Below are 14,006 nucleotides of genomic sequence, written 5' to 3' on the forward strand. Positions count from 1 at the left end.
CAGTAGAGCTGATAAATGAGCTCTTTTCCAAGTGTATTAGTCATTCATTAGGAGGAAAACTCTTATGGTAAACTTGCAGAGATGCCAATTTCTGATTGAATTTATTTTTGTCTGATCAGATGTAAGAACTGCTAGAGGAAATTAGTAAGCTCAAAGCAAATCACTCTTTTAATTGTGTAGTGTTTGTAGGTAGAAACATAGTTGTGATTGATTGTTGAGATAGAGCCTTTGTGTGAATGGAAAGGTGTCTTTAATCAGAGAATTGATCATTGAAAGATATTTAATCCAGTAGACTACATTAAGAAGGGTAAAAAATTAGGTATGGTGTCGCATACCTATAATCCCAGCTACTAGGGGAGCTGAGGCAGGAGTATCCCAAGTTTGAGGCCAGCCTGGGCGATTTTGAGACCATGTCTCAAAAAAAAAAAAAAAGAAAAGAAAAGAAAAGAAAGAAAGAAATGAAAAGACCTGGGAATGTAGCTCAATGGTAAAAACATCTCTGGGTTAATCTACAATATCCCTCGCCCAAAGCAGGGTAAAAGGAAGTAGGGCAAAAAATGCTAGCATAAGATATACAACCAGAGGCTGGGGTTGTGGCTCAGTGGTAGAGCACTTGCCTAGTACATGTGAGGCACTTGGTTCAATCCTTAGCACCGCATAAAAATAAATGACTAAAATAAAGGCATTGTGTCCATCTACAACTAAAAAACATTAAAAAAAAAAAAAAAAAAAAAGACATACAACCAAATAAAGCCACACTATATTTACGGCCCATTTGCCTTTTAACAATATTTTAATAGTTTTGTCATTAACAATATTTTCATAATTTGACTCATCACCCCTGGGTTTCCTGATTCCTGGCATATCAAGGTTTTCCCATTCTCTAGGAACACATGAACAAAGCAAACTGGTCTATGTGAGGTTGAATGTGTAATGTTAGTAGAATGACGTCCAGACCAGTCTATTTCATAACAGTGTGTATCGCCATACTGTAGTGTCAGAGCTACATAACAAAAAAGAAATCCTTACAGTGTAGAGCAGTCCTGTGATCTGTGTACTTGATGTGTACCAAGTCACTTTAACTCTTCATTCAGTACTGAGGCATTGCTTTACTCCTCCTCAAGCAAGGATGGACACTTTCCCTTTTCTTTTTGCCATAAATGTGAGTAAAAGTGACAGTAAATATTTTTAGGAAAATGTAAATCAGTTCTTCAGTGAAAGGTTCTTCAATTTGGGCTTATCTAATAGGACATTGTGATTAGATTCATGTTGAGTAATTCTGACAGGATACCACCAAAGTGTTATTCTATTGTTTGTTTGTTTGTTGTTTTTCCAGTACTGGGGATTGAACCCAGGGCCTTGTGCTTGCAAGGCAAGCCCTCTACCAACTGAGCTATACCCCCAGCCCTATTCTATTGTTTTTAATGTATTGGGTTGAGAAGCACAGGCTGTCAATTTGAGTCATTGCTAGTGATAATTCATTGACAAAGTTTCTACAAACTTTCTTTTCCCTTTGTAATAAGTATCTTGGGGGATGGGGGAGATACTTTGTGTAAGTATCTGTTACTCCAAATTTCATCCATTAGTTTTGTTCCACTGATGATTCTTTCCTGAAACAATTCTGATTGCCAGATAATGACTTCTTAAAAATTCCATCAGTCTTTCACTACTTTTAAGTTGACTTTCTTCTGAACAACTTTTCCTTCTCCCCACTCTTTTCTGTTAGTGTAGATTCATGGATTTTGTCTCTTTTAATTCATAATTGTCTAGAATAGCGATTATCAAGGAATACAAGCAATAATAGGTGTCGGCATGGATGTAGGGAAAAAGATACACTTGTACATTGTTGGTGGAGTTGCAAATTGGTGCAGCCACTCTGGAAAGCAGTATGGAGATTCCTCAGAAAACTTGGAATGAACCTGCCTTTTGACCCAGTTATCCCATTCCTCAGTTTATACCCAAAAGACTTAAAATCAGCAAACTACAGTAACACAGCCACATCAATGTATATAGCAGCTCAATTCACAATAGCTAGATTGTGAAACCAACTTAGATGCCCTTCAACAGATGAATGGCTAAAGAAACTGTGGTATATATATACAATGGGATATTATTTAGCCAAAAAGAAGAATAAAATTATGGCATTTGCAGGTAAATGGATGAAGTTGGAGAATATCATGCTAAGTGAAATAAGCCAATCCCCAAAAACCCAAAGTCCGAATGTTTTCCCTGATAAGTGGATGATGATACATAATGGGGGTGGGAGGTGGGGAGTAAGAGAAGAATGGATGAATTTTAGATTATGTAGAGGGAAATGACAGGGGGGAGGGCCAGGGGTATGAAAGATGGTGGAATGAGACAGACATCATTACCCTATGTACATGTATGATTACACTAATGGTGTGAATCTACATTGTGTACAACCATAGAAACAAAAAGTTGTACCCCATTTGTGTACAATGAATGAAAATGCAGTCTGTAAAAATAAAAATATTTTAAAAAATTGTCCTGAAAATTAGGTATAGATTCAGTAAAAGGAATGTTATCTTTCTGTGTAAGAAGATTCTAGACTATAATTTTAGGAAGACATGTTACAGATCAGTGATGGAAGAGGATTTCTTTATTTTTTTTTAATTTGTTCTTTTTAGATATACCTGACAGTAGAGTGGGGGATTTCATTCTTTAAGAAAGTTATTTTCAGGAGCCTAAAGTTTAGTTGACTTCGGCCACTTGGAATTGTGAGGCATGGGCAAATTGGGAAACATTAGGAAAGTTTGGTTTTTGGAATGGTATAGTGTGGGTCACCCACCTCTGCTGCGAGTACTGAGGAATAAACCCAAGGTGTTCTAACACCTCAGGCTTTTTTATTTTTCATTTTGGGATAGAACCTCACTAAGTTGCCCAGGCTGACCTTGAACTTTTGATCCTCCTGCCTCAGCCTCGGGTTGCTGGGTTTACAGGTGTACATCACTCTGCCTAGCCCCGTGTGGGATTTTGAACCAGAAGGCTTCAGCTTCTTTGCATAATGACAAGAGAGAGTGCCTGTCTTCCATTTTACCTTCTGTTTCTTGGTCTTGAGCTCTTCAGTGTAAAGGGAAATTTTGATGATATTGACCTTATCCTATCTGTTTGCATTCGCTTCCTCTTCCAGCATAGATGTTGGATACCTGTTTGCCAAGTTTGTTAGAAAGCTTTAGCAATACTGTTCTACAGTGCCTTTCTAAAAATAAGAATTAAGATCAGGTTACTTAGCATGAAAATGTTGCATGGACTTGAAGATTCTGGTCTCACAATTAAAGAATAGAATTGGAAGTCTTAAAGTGTAATATTCTCCCCCAACTCTCCAAAAACAGCATTTCAGTGTCTTGAGAAGTTAAACTCCTAGAGACCACTAATCTATGTTATCAGTAGTTAAAAGCAATTCCCACCCAGAATTTTAACCAACCTTATGGACAGCTGAATTAAGCAGATAATGAAATGGAAATGCAAAAAAAAAAAAAGGCTAACCTTGAGCCTAAAGTACTGATATGTATAGGTCCTAATATTCAGTATCTAGCAGATAATGAAATGGAAATGCAAAAAAAAAAAGGCTAACCTTGAGCCTAAAGTACTGATATGTATAGGTCCTAATATTCAGTATCTATTGAAGTCCTTAAAGTATGTCAGGCACTGTTCTTAGTGTTTCACATTAAATCCTCACAACTCTGAGAATAAGTATTGTCATCCCAATGTTTCAGATGAGGAATCAGATGCATAGACATATTGATTTGTCTATGGTCATTTTAGTGACAAAACTGGGACTGTAGCTAGACATTTTGTTTCTTATGAGGAATCCACAAAAACAGGTAATTCTAGATGTCACTTGAACTTCATAAAGTTATAAATTGTTGCCGTAATTGTCTATTTGAATGAAGAAGTTCTGTGTTATGGGCAATTCGAAATACTATTTCTTACAACCAAGAAATGTAGTATATTGCTTTGCAACCCCTTTGTTTCCCTGCATGTTAAACCAAATTGAGGAGGGCAGGAGAGGAGAGGGAAAAGGAAACATTCTTATATGATATGTAACTCCAGAGTTTTGGCTTAGCTGATTAACAATAAATCTGTTTACTTACCTTCTGGAAGCTGGGTTTATGCTATCAAGTCCTAAAGTAATGCTACTTGCAGACCAAAAATCTAGTATGGAAGCCAAATTGTGTTAGAAGGTTTATGTGCTTCTCCATAAAAAGAAGCAATTGAGAAGCATTATCCTTTTGTACATTGTACCATTAATTTTTTTTGAAAGGGGAGGATGGAAATACGTACATTTTATACACTTCTTAGAGGATACCTCTAATATGTTAAAGTGTCTCTCATTGCTTGAGGGAGAAGGGTATTACTGGAAAGATGGGGTTGGATGGCTTTTCATAGTACTAAACTCATATAATTTGAATACCTTACCATATGCATGTGGTAATTTTGAAAAAGCAGTCTCTTTTCTTGGATCCAGGTTTATTGATTATATATTCTCAGAACAGCAAAATGAAAGTTCATGTTTAAAAAACTTTATTGTAAAAATTTCTAAGCATATCTGAATAGAATATCTCCAGCTTCCTTAGTAGTGACATTTTTGCCAGTTGAGAGGATAAAAAAATGTGACTGTAATTTGGATATTGTATGTTTTCTGGAAAATAGCTGCAAATTTGTGACATACAAATTGTCCTCGAAATTTTTCAGTGGTTCCACATTCTATAATTTAGTTTCTGTGGTATAGTTCATGTTCTGTGACAACTTTATAATAGACTATAAGTTCTTCATGGTTAGTAGGTGCTGTTTTAAAAACCAGACTTGCTTAAAAGTATTATGTTGCATTTTTTTAAAAAAGTTTTAATCTATGCAGATATTACTAGACATAGTTACTTAGTATAAACCTTTTATATGATCCAACTCTGAGGGTGCACCTTAGCCAGAATTGTGATTAATGATGGTGGCTTGCCCTAGTATTCTTGTTTTGGCATGTTTCTGTTTTCAATATAGCACAGCAAAATATGGGGAGAATTGGTTAGTGCTCTGTGCGTTCTCTCTCAAAATAATACCAGTAAGGGAAAAAAGGTCTTACCAGCCTTATTTACAGAGGTGTAAGCAAATCCTTTTAACTGATAGGAATAGTTTACTTGAAGTTCATGTCATTTCCTTTCCTAACAACTAGGGAAGTCTTTTTAAGAAGGAGCAGTTTCCCATTTAGCTGTGTAGATGGGTAGATGGCCATCACTTGTTTACTTTTTAATATGTTTAAACATTTTGTATTATTAAGAGTTTGCCACTTGCTTCATGTTTAGTTTTTAGTTTTTAAAAAATAAAAGATACATGTCTATTTCACATGGGGGTGCTTTGAATAGTACTATTACATGCTTGATGGAGAAGATTAAAAAATTAGACCTATAAATCCCTTGGTAGAATTGTGTTTAATGAGAAAGGAATATGTAGATTGCAAGAATTGCAGGCAGTCCTTTCTCTATAAAATCAAATCTGCTTTTTCTGCAAACAACACCACCCTGGGGCTAAAGGTCAGTGCTAACTGTTGCCACATGTTTTTCTTTTCTTTTTTAGTTGTAGATGGACACAGTGCCTTTACTTTATTCATTTAGTTCTATGTGATGCTGAGGATTGAACCCAGTGCCTCACAAATGCTGTACCATTGAGCTACAGCCCTGGCCCCTGCTGCTTTTTTTTTTTTTTTTAAACTGGAAATGTAGCAGGCAATTGGAAACAGTTTGCTCAACTTTTTTTTCTCTTTACTGGCTTTTCTAGTAGTGTTTTCTTAGACTTGCCTTGAACCTGCCTCTGAAGTGTGTGGGAGGAACCTGTTATAAAAATCATTTCTGAGTACAATTAGTAGTGTCTGTGGTTTACATTTGTACTTTGATTTTAATTTTGATTTTTGACTAACACAGCTTTTACTCTGACTTTTTGAACACTGTAGGTAGTGACAGCTGAAACTCAAAATTGTAGGGAGGTGTAAGTTTGGTAGAGACTTAAAAACATAGTTCTTACTTAGAGTAGTTTGAAAGATAACTTACTGCTTTTAGGTATATTGCTGTATGAACTCTGAGCCACTAGAATGTTTTCTCCAGTTATTGGAAATGTAACTATTTCCATTAAACCTTCAAGAGTCTAAGAACCCTCTACTCTGAAAAGTACATGTTGTATACCTACCCTGAAACTAGATGGACAGCTTGGTTTGTAAAAGGCCTCCTTAAAGCCCACTTGGCTATCCCTTTATATGTTTCGGGAACCATTAACATTTATCTTCCTCCATTAGTCCTGATACTAAGAGTAAACATAAAAGTTTTAAGTCAGGAGGAAGTGGAAATTAATTCGTAATGTTTTATTATAACCAAATCCATTATAAATGATCCATTTCAGCTTATATAGTTAGTTGGCTTGCATGGTAGCATATACTTGAACTTGTAAAACTGGTTAATATTCTACTTTATTACCATCTTTGTATTAATGGTTAGACAGTTGTTTGACTTCTTGCCCCTAGTATTTAGTGATTGAGTTACTGTAACTACATTTTATAGCTGCTTAGGCCTATAGTCATTGAGGTCTAAAAGCTAAGTGAAAGTAAGTCTGTCTCAGTCTTAAGCTGTATCTTACTCAGATTGATCCTGGCGTGGTCATTTTTAAGCAGTAATAGCAGAAGAGTTTGACAAAAGAATTAGATAAAGCGCAGTTAACTTTGGCTCAGGCAATCCAGAGGTGATCTCTAGGGAGGGAAACTATTGCTGAGGGACAAAGATGGGAGAAAGATTTGATTTTTTTTTTTTTTTTTTTTTTTTTTGGTATGTGTGCTTTTTCTTTTTTCCTTTTTCGTTTTTGTACCGTGTGAATTTATTACCCACGGAGAAAGGGGAGAACACTACTAGTCTGGCCATGGCTAATTAATTAAAGCCTTCAGATACCCTCTTTCAGTGGGACTTAATCTGCCCTACCACTTGTAGTTGCCCAAAGTTTTAGTAACCCACTCTGGTAGAGATACCTTCCAATAATAAGTAAACTTAAGTTCTTAGTTAGTTGGTTTTCAAAGACCAGCCATCTTTACATGTTTAGTTCCTTTTGAGTATACAAAGTAAGTCTAATTCCCTTATTTTCCTTGTTAAAACCATTAAGTAGTTCTGCCCATAGAATAAATTCAGAGTTCTTACTGACGTACTTTTAGTTTGTCAGTCTAGCTCTTGTCTCCGTAACCATTATTTACCTCTGTCCTTTCATAATTTACACTCTTGTTGTGACAAAAGTACTTGTAACTCCCTTAGACACTAGCATCTCTGTGCCTTAGCACATGCTTCTTTTTTTGAGAATTTTCTTTAATTCTCTGTTTTCCTCGAAGACATTACCTTAAGTTGTGGAGCCGCCTTTGAAAGAGCCTCTCTTTATCTTTGTTTTGGCACTTTTTGCACAGTATTGTAACTTGGTAGTCCCAAGTTCCTTTAGATCAAGAACTCTGTTAACATTCTAAATCTTTCACTATTCTGTAGCTTTATTTACAGATACCTGAAGCCTAATGCAGGTGAATAAGTAACTGAATTAAATGTTAAGGAAATTAAGAGAAGATAGGTTCTCCTGGGCACGGTAGCTTGCCTGTAATCCCAGTGACTTGGGAGGCTGAGGTAGGAGGAATGCAAGTTCAAAGCCAGCCTTACCAATTTAGAGAGGCCCTAAGCAACTGAGTGAGACCATATCTCAAAATAAAAAGGCTGGGGATGTGACTCAGTGGTTAAGCACCCCTGGGTTCAATCCCTAGTACTGGGAAAAAGAGAGACAGAATAGGTCCTGTATTTCAACAATCTTAAACCCAGAAACACAAAAACTTCAAATTCTTGACCACAAATTTTCCTTTAAAATCATCTTTATTTGTTCTACCTTTGTGTATAACCATGAAGTTAAAATGAAACAGTTGAATGCCATGTTTATGGGAATATGTGAAGGTCCATTGTCTATTAATTGCCTTACTTTAATGAAGTTGTCACTGTTGACCTTGCATTAATGGTTAATTGAAGGTTTATAACGATAACAGTATATGAATGTCATTTTTCTAACCCATTTGGTGACATGGTTTATTGATTTTTTTTTTCTAGCTCCAGAACCTTGGTATCAACCCAGCAAATATTGGCTTCAGTACCCTGACTATGGAGTCAGACAAATTCATCTGCATTAGAGAAAAAGTAGGAGAGCAGGCTCAGGTGGTAATCATTGATATGAATGACCCAAGTAATCCAATTCGGAGACCGATTTCAGCAGACAGTGCCATCATGAATCCAGCTAGCAAAGTAATTGCATTGAAAGGTATAAAGGATTGTGAATTTTTTTCTTAAAACTCTTTCTTTGTATATTTTATGCACTACAATAATTAGGGTCTTTTAGTTGTATTGAATTAAATAAAAAAGTTCTACAAAGTTAAAGCTAATACTCAACTTCACTTTCATGGTTTTTACTTGGAATGTTTCTGTGGAATGTTTTTTAATAGATTTACTTGGAATAATTTTAAGTCTTAATACACTTAAATTTTATATCTGGTATATAAAACTGCTAAAAATATCTCTAGAGGAAATACATTAGTGATTATGTTCTAAATAAAATATCCTTTACTATATTAGAAGCTAAGCATTTCAAAATTTATTGTGATGATCAACTTGTCCTTTCATTTCTATGTTTAAGGCTTTTGTTTCATTTAGATAATTCAGTTCTAAAAATGGTTTGAATTTATGCTGATTAAGTGTGTGTATATAGGTAAATATTAAAACTTTGAAACCCAGGCTGTTTGAATTTATTCAGACTAACATTAGTTGTTAAAACAGAGAAATGTATACCCTATCATTCTAAACAGAGTACAGTAGTCTAGACTATCTGGGAGCTTCTATTATGATTAATTTTTTTCCTTTGATCTTTAAAATGAGATTGTAACTGACACTTTATAATAGAATTTTTAAAGGGAGCTAGGTCAAAAACAAATTGACTCTTGAAAAGGCATTTTATTGCTTTTTTTTTTCTCCTTTATTGTTTTTGATAGTAAAAGGAAGAATTCAAGTTATCAGTAATCCAGTAATTTCTTTCTTTCTTTTTTTTTTTTTTTTTTTTTTTTTTTTTTTTTTTTTTTTTTTTTTTTTTTTGGTACAGAGGATTAAACCCAGAGGTGTACTTAACCACTGAGCCATAACCCCAGACCTTTTTATTTTTTATTTTGAGACAAGGTCTCCTTGAGTTGCTTAGGGCCTTTCTTAGTTGTTGAAAGTGGCCTTGAACTTGGATCCTTTTGTCTCTACCTCTGAGGTTGCTGGGATTACAGGCATGTGCCATTGTGCCTGGCTTAGAAGTGTTTTAACCAAACTTTTCTTGATATGATTTAAACTTTATATTTAGTAATTCAAGGTTATGTCCCCCCCCCCCCTTTTTTTTTTAGGTTAAGTATTTCTTATCTGAAATACTCAGGACCAACATTTTTTAAGTTTTTTGAATTTTGGAATATGTTCATACACTTTACTGGTTAAGCATTCCTAACCTGTAAATCCAAAATCAGAAATGCACCAAAATCCAAAACTTTCAGGGCTTCATGGTGCTCAAAAAAGTTTCAGATTTTGGAGCATTTCAGATTTTCAACTTAGGGATGTTCAACCTGTAATACTGTTTGTGTTCAAACTGTAATACTGTTTGAAGGTAAATGGGTAATGGAAGTGTTCAGATGATTCAAATTAGTAAGTCACCACATGTATCTAAGGCAAGAGTTGATCTCAAGGAAAGGGTTGGTGGTCCAGCTTTCACCTGGTACCAGATGTTTTGTGGCAGTAAGCATTTTGTTTCTATTAAAAAATGATATATATTACACTTTAAGGTATTAACTCCCTTTAGTCTCCTTAAAGAATTTAAAGTGCTTAGCAACTCTCAAAACTATTTTACAAGGCCATTGTTTTAATTTTTTTCAAAATTCTTTTCTATTTTTAATGTTACTGTTATCTTATCACATTTCTTAATGCTTTCTTATGTGTGCAGATGGTGAGTTATCTTAAATTAGATTGTATTAGTTATTGTCCTGTTCCATGAAAAGAATAAATTAAAAAGATTTTCAAAGCATTGTGATATAGTATCATAGTTTTGTTCCTATTTGTCTGCATCATGGAGTTGAGCTGTCATCCTTTGCCCCCTTCCCCAAACCATCCACTTGTATACATTTCAACCATTGTCATGTAAAAATAACTCTAATACTGTGGGGGTTGGGGAAGGCAGCAAAAGAAAGTAAGTCATTACAAAATACTGTTGCTTTCTGAAGCCAGTTTTAAATCCCATGGTTTCTTTTTATAAACAGGACTATAACTCTCACAATTTTTCAAGTCTGTGATTTACATCCTATGTGGGATGGGAATAATATCCTTTGTCTTACAGAAGTTTTTTTCATATGATGCAAGAAAGGTTGTGGTACAAAGCTGTTATGCTTTGTCCCTCTTCCCCCCATCCATTTCCCCTCCTTGTGTTACAGTTTTTGTCCTTTAGGAGCCAGATTCTCTGTGGCTTGGGAGTGGAGTTTTCCTTGGTCTCTAAGGATGAATCTGGATAGTGTAGTGATAGCTATGGGCTTTGACCTCTGTTAATTTCAACTAAATCACTTTTGGGACTGTAATCGATTGCAGATTACAATGATAAGCCCTTGCATCTGACTCAGTGGACTTTTTAATACTCAAGGCAAATTTCATCCTCCTCCTTTAACTAAATGCTTGCTGTCTTAACTGGATGAAGCTTGAACTTTGTTCTTACCTTCAGTATATTAACAACACCTGAAACTTGTCCTCTTCTTGTTTCCCTCTCCTTTCGTCCAGCACCTTTACCTTCCCTTTGTATATTAAATCAATTAAATGTAGCATGCACTTCTCTTATGGTAGCAAGGCAGTTTTGAAGAAGATCCTCTTTTCAAAAATCAGTTTCCTCAAGATGTAAATTGGATGAGAGATGACTGCATTTTAAAAAGTAGATGTTATTCTCCTTGTGTTTGTTAGATTAGCTTTGTCTTTTGTACGTACAACTATTGTAGTATCTGTGTAAAACATACTTAATTACAAGTATGACAGTTACAACTTTTATTTTCTATCATTGTTATGAAAGCTGTTTTTTTAGACTTGTTTTTAGTTGGGATTTAGAATCCTGTGGAAGTCATGCTTTCTGTTTAAATTGTTTTATTAGAGGTAATATAGTTTTTGCTTAAGATGTAGCTATAGATTGTTTGCTTAGTCTCACCTGTTATCTTTAATGGTCATTGTTCTATGAATACGACTTCTGTAATTGGTCATTAGTCTTACTATAAAACCACTTTGGAAGTTCCAGAGCTAGTCTTGCTAGATATTGATTTATCTTGAATGTTATTTTTATAATGATTCATAATTTTTTATTCTGTGTTTAGCTGGGAAAACTCTTCAGATATTTAACATTGAAATGAAAAGTAAAATGAAGGCCCATACCATGACTGATGATGTCACCTTTTGGAAATGGATCTCTTTGAATACGGTTGCTCTTGTTACGGATAATGCAGTTTATCATTGGAGTATGGAAGGAGAATCTCAACCAGTGAAAATGTTTGATCGCCATTCTAGCCTTGCAGGATGCCAGATTATCAATTATCGCACAGATGCAAAGCAGAAGTGGTTACTTCTAACTGGCATATCTGCCCAGGTAACATTTTTCTAATTTTTGATAAACAAAAGATCCTAGAGAACTATTTTGCCCAAAATGCAGTTTATTTTGATGTAGGTCTTTTCTACTCTGTCCTGTTGAATTTGATGACTTTTCTCTTGCCCTCACTCTATTTTTTTTTTTCTTCTTTTAATTGCAAATAAATTGCTGACTTAACTCCTTCATGCTGATAAAATTTCAGTACTCTTATTGTTTTTAGCTTTACTTGAAGATTAAGTAGAAATTGATTTCAGTTAGAATGACTTGGAATTTATTATGGAGTGAGAATATATATAGTCTGCAGAGTTAATATTTCTATATCTTTTTCATTAAGAATAAATCATGAAATATAAGGCATATTTTAAACATTCATGTTAAGCTCTAATAAGATAATGTTCAGAGCTGGAGCTTTTTGTTGTGTTTGGTACTGGGCATTGAACCCAGGGGCACTTAACATCTGAGGTACTAACCCTTTTTATTTTTCACTTTGAGACAGGGTTTTGCTAAGTTGCTTAGGGCCTTGCCACATTACTGAGGCTGACCTTGAATTTATGATCCTCCTGCTTCAGCCTTCTGGGATTAAGGCATACATGCCACCACTACCTGGCTCTGAGATGAATTTCAAGTTAAGATGTGTTAAATCTACACTGAAAGACTAACAATGAATTATAAATTCCACTGAAGATGATTTAAGTTTTTAATTATTTCACTTGTTGATGAATTGGGAATTAACTGGTTCATTGAGTCCCCATACATTATTTTCTTTGATCTTTTATAGCAAAATCGTGTTGTGGGAGCTATGCAGCTGTATTCTGTAGATAGGAAAGTGTCTCAGCCCATTGAAGGACATGCAGCTAGCTTTGCACAGTTTAAGATGGAAGGAAATGCAGAAGAGTCGACTTTGTTTTGTTTTGCAGTACGGGGTCAAGCTGGAGGGAAGGTAAGATTTGTCTTTTTTTTTTTTTTTTGGTAGCAGGGATTGAACCCAGGGGCGCTTAACCACTGAGCCACATCCCTAGCCGTTCCCTGCAAACCCCACCCCCCCCACCTTTCTTTTTTTTTCTTTTTAATTTTATTTAGAAACAAGGTCTCTCTAAGTTGCTTTGCACCCTGCTAAATTGCTGAGGCTGACTTTGAACTTGTGATCCTCCTGCCTCAGCCTCCCGATCTCATCAGATTATAGACATGTGGTGGTGATATTCTTTAAAATTTTTTTCTATTAACTGTTCTTAAGCTTTTATTTTGGTTTCCTTTATGAAAGGCCTTACATTAATTAGTTTTCACTGACTTTACTCTTCATAGAATCATTAGGGTTGCTAAAATACTCATGTTTGTTGAAATCAGAGTCTGATACCTTAAGTGGTACCCATAATCACCTTTTTAAAATACCCTAAGTGACTCGATATAAATAGAATGTGGACCATATTTTGAGTAATATTGCCTTAAGTTAGAGGTTCTCAACCTGAGCCATACATTAGAATCATCTGGATAAATGGAGGTACTTTGTTTGGATTCTTAAGTTATAGACAGCAGAAACAAGGTCTGATTGATAAGGGCATTGAAAATTTAGTAAAAGGATGTTCGATACTTGATGGTAGCTAGGATGCCTGTACAACCAAGCTTGAAAAATGAGGAGAAATAAGGGAGAATGGGCAGCAGCCAGGGTTCCAGCCAAAAATCATGCCACAGAACTTTAACACTTCTGCTTTACTATGCCTGCACTGCTGGATTCCTGGAGACTCAGTTTGCTTGCCATTTTCACTGTCAGAGTAGGAGTTCTGAAGTCTTAATAACTTCATGTCCTGACCTCCCTCTCTGAAGTCCATTGTAAACAAAGTTACATGCCTGCCCTTTACCTCTGAGAAGTGTGGGACACAAGTTTTGGGTACTTCTGCAAAGGATGGTTGGCACGATTTGCTGTCCTTTCTGTAGCAAATCAAGAGAGTGTATAGATTCTTGGAAAACCATACATAATACTAACTTAAACTTTGTTAGAACATTTGTCTTTTTCCCTGATAAGTAGTTTTTAAGAATTAAGATGGAGATTGTTTAAAATATGATCATCTACAGCCTCTCTGTTGGGGAGGAAACATGCAATGAGAGAGTTACATTTTTGCCTAAAATTCCTGAACTTTGGAGTAATCCTGCCAACCCCTCAATATGATAAGGATAGAAAGCACTGATGTTCAGATAAGAATTGATGGAATTTAAACCCAAAAGACAAATAAGTTTAGAAACTAGATATTATCCTTAGGATAGAAGTCTAGGACATTTTTGAAAACTTATACTAAAAAAAAAAAAAAAAAGCT

General features: G+C 35.2%; 1 protein-coding gene across 1 annotated transcript in view; it reads left to right on the forward strand.

Annotated features, from left to right (window-relative positions):
* The window catches only part of Cltc (clathrin heavy chain), a 64,277-nt gene that overhangs the window by 13,597 nt on the left and 36,674 nt on the right, over positions 1–14,006 (forward strand). The window contains 3 exon segments of the mRNA XM_047543684.1: positions 8,121–8,328; positions 11,429–11,697; positions 12,476–12,637. Coding sequence (XP_047399640.1) covers positions 8,121–8,328; positions 11,429–11,697; positions 12,476–12,637 — 639 coding nt within the window.

Source organism: Sciurus carolinensis, chromosome 3 (assembly GCF_902686445.1).
Source record: "Sciurus carolinensis chromosome 3, mSciCar1.2, whole genome shotgun sequence".
NCBI lineage: Eukaryota > Metazoa > Chordata > Mammalia > Rodentia > Sciuridae > Sciurus > Sciurus carolinensis.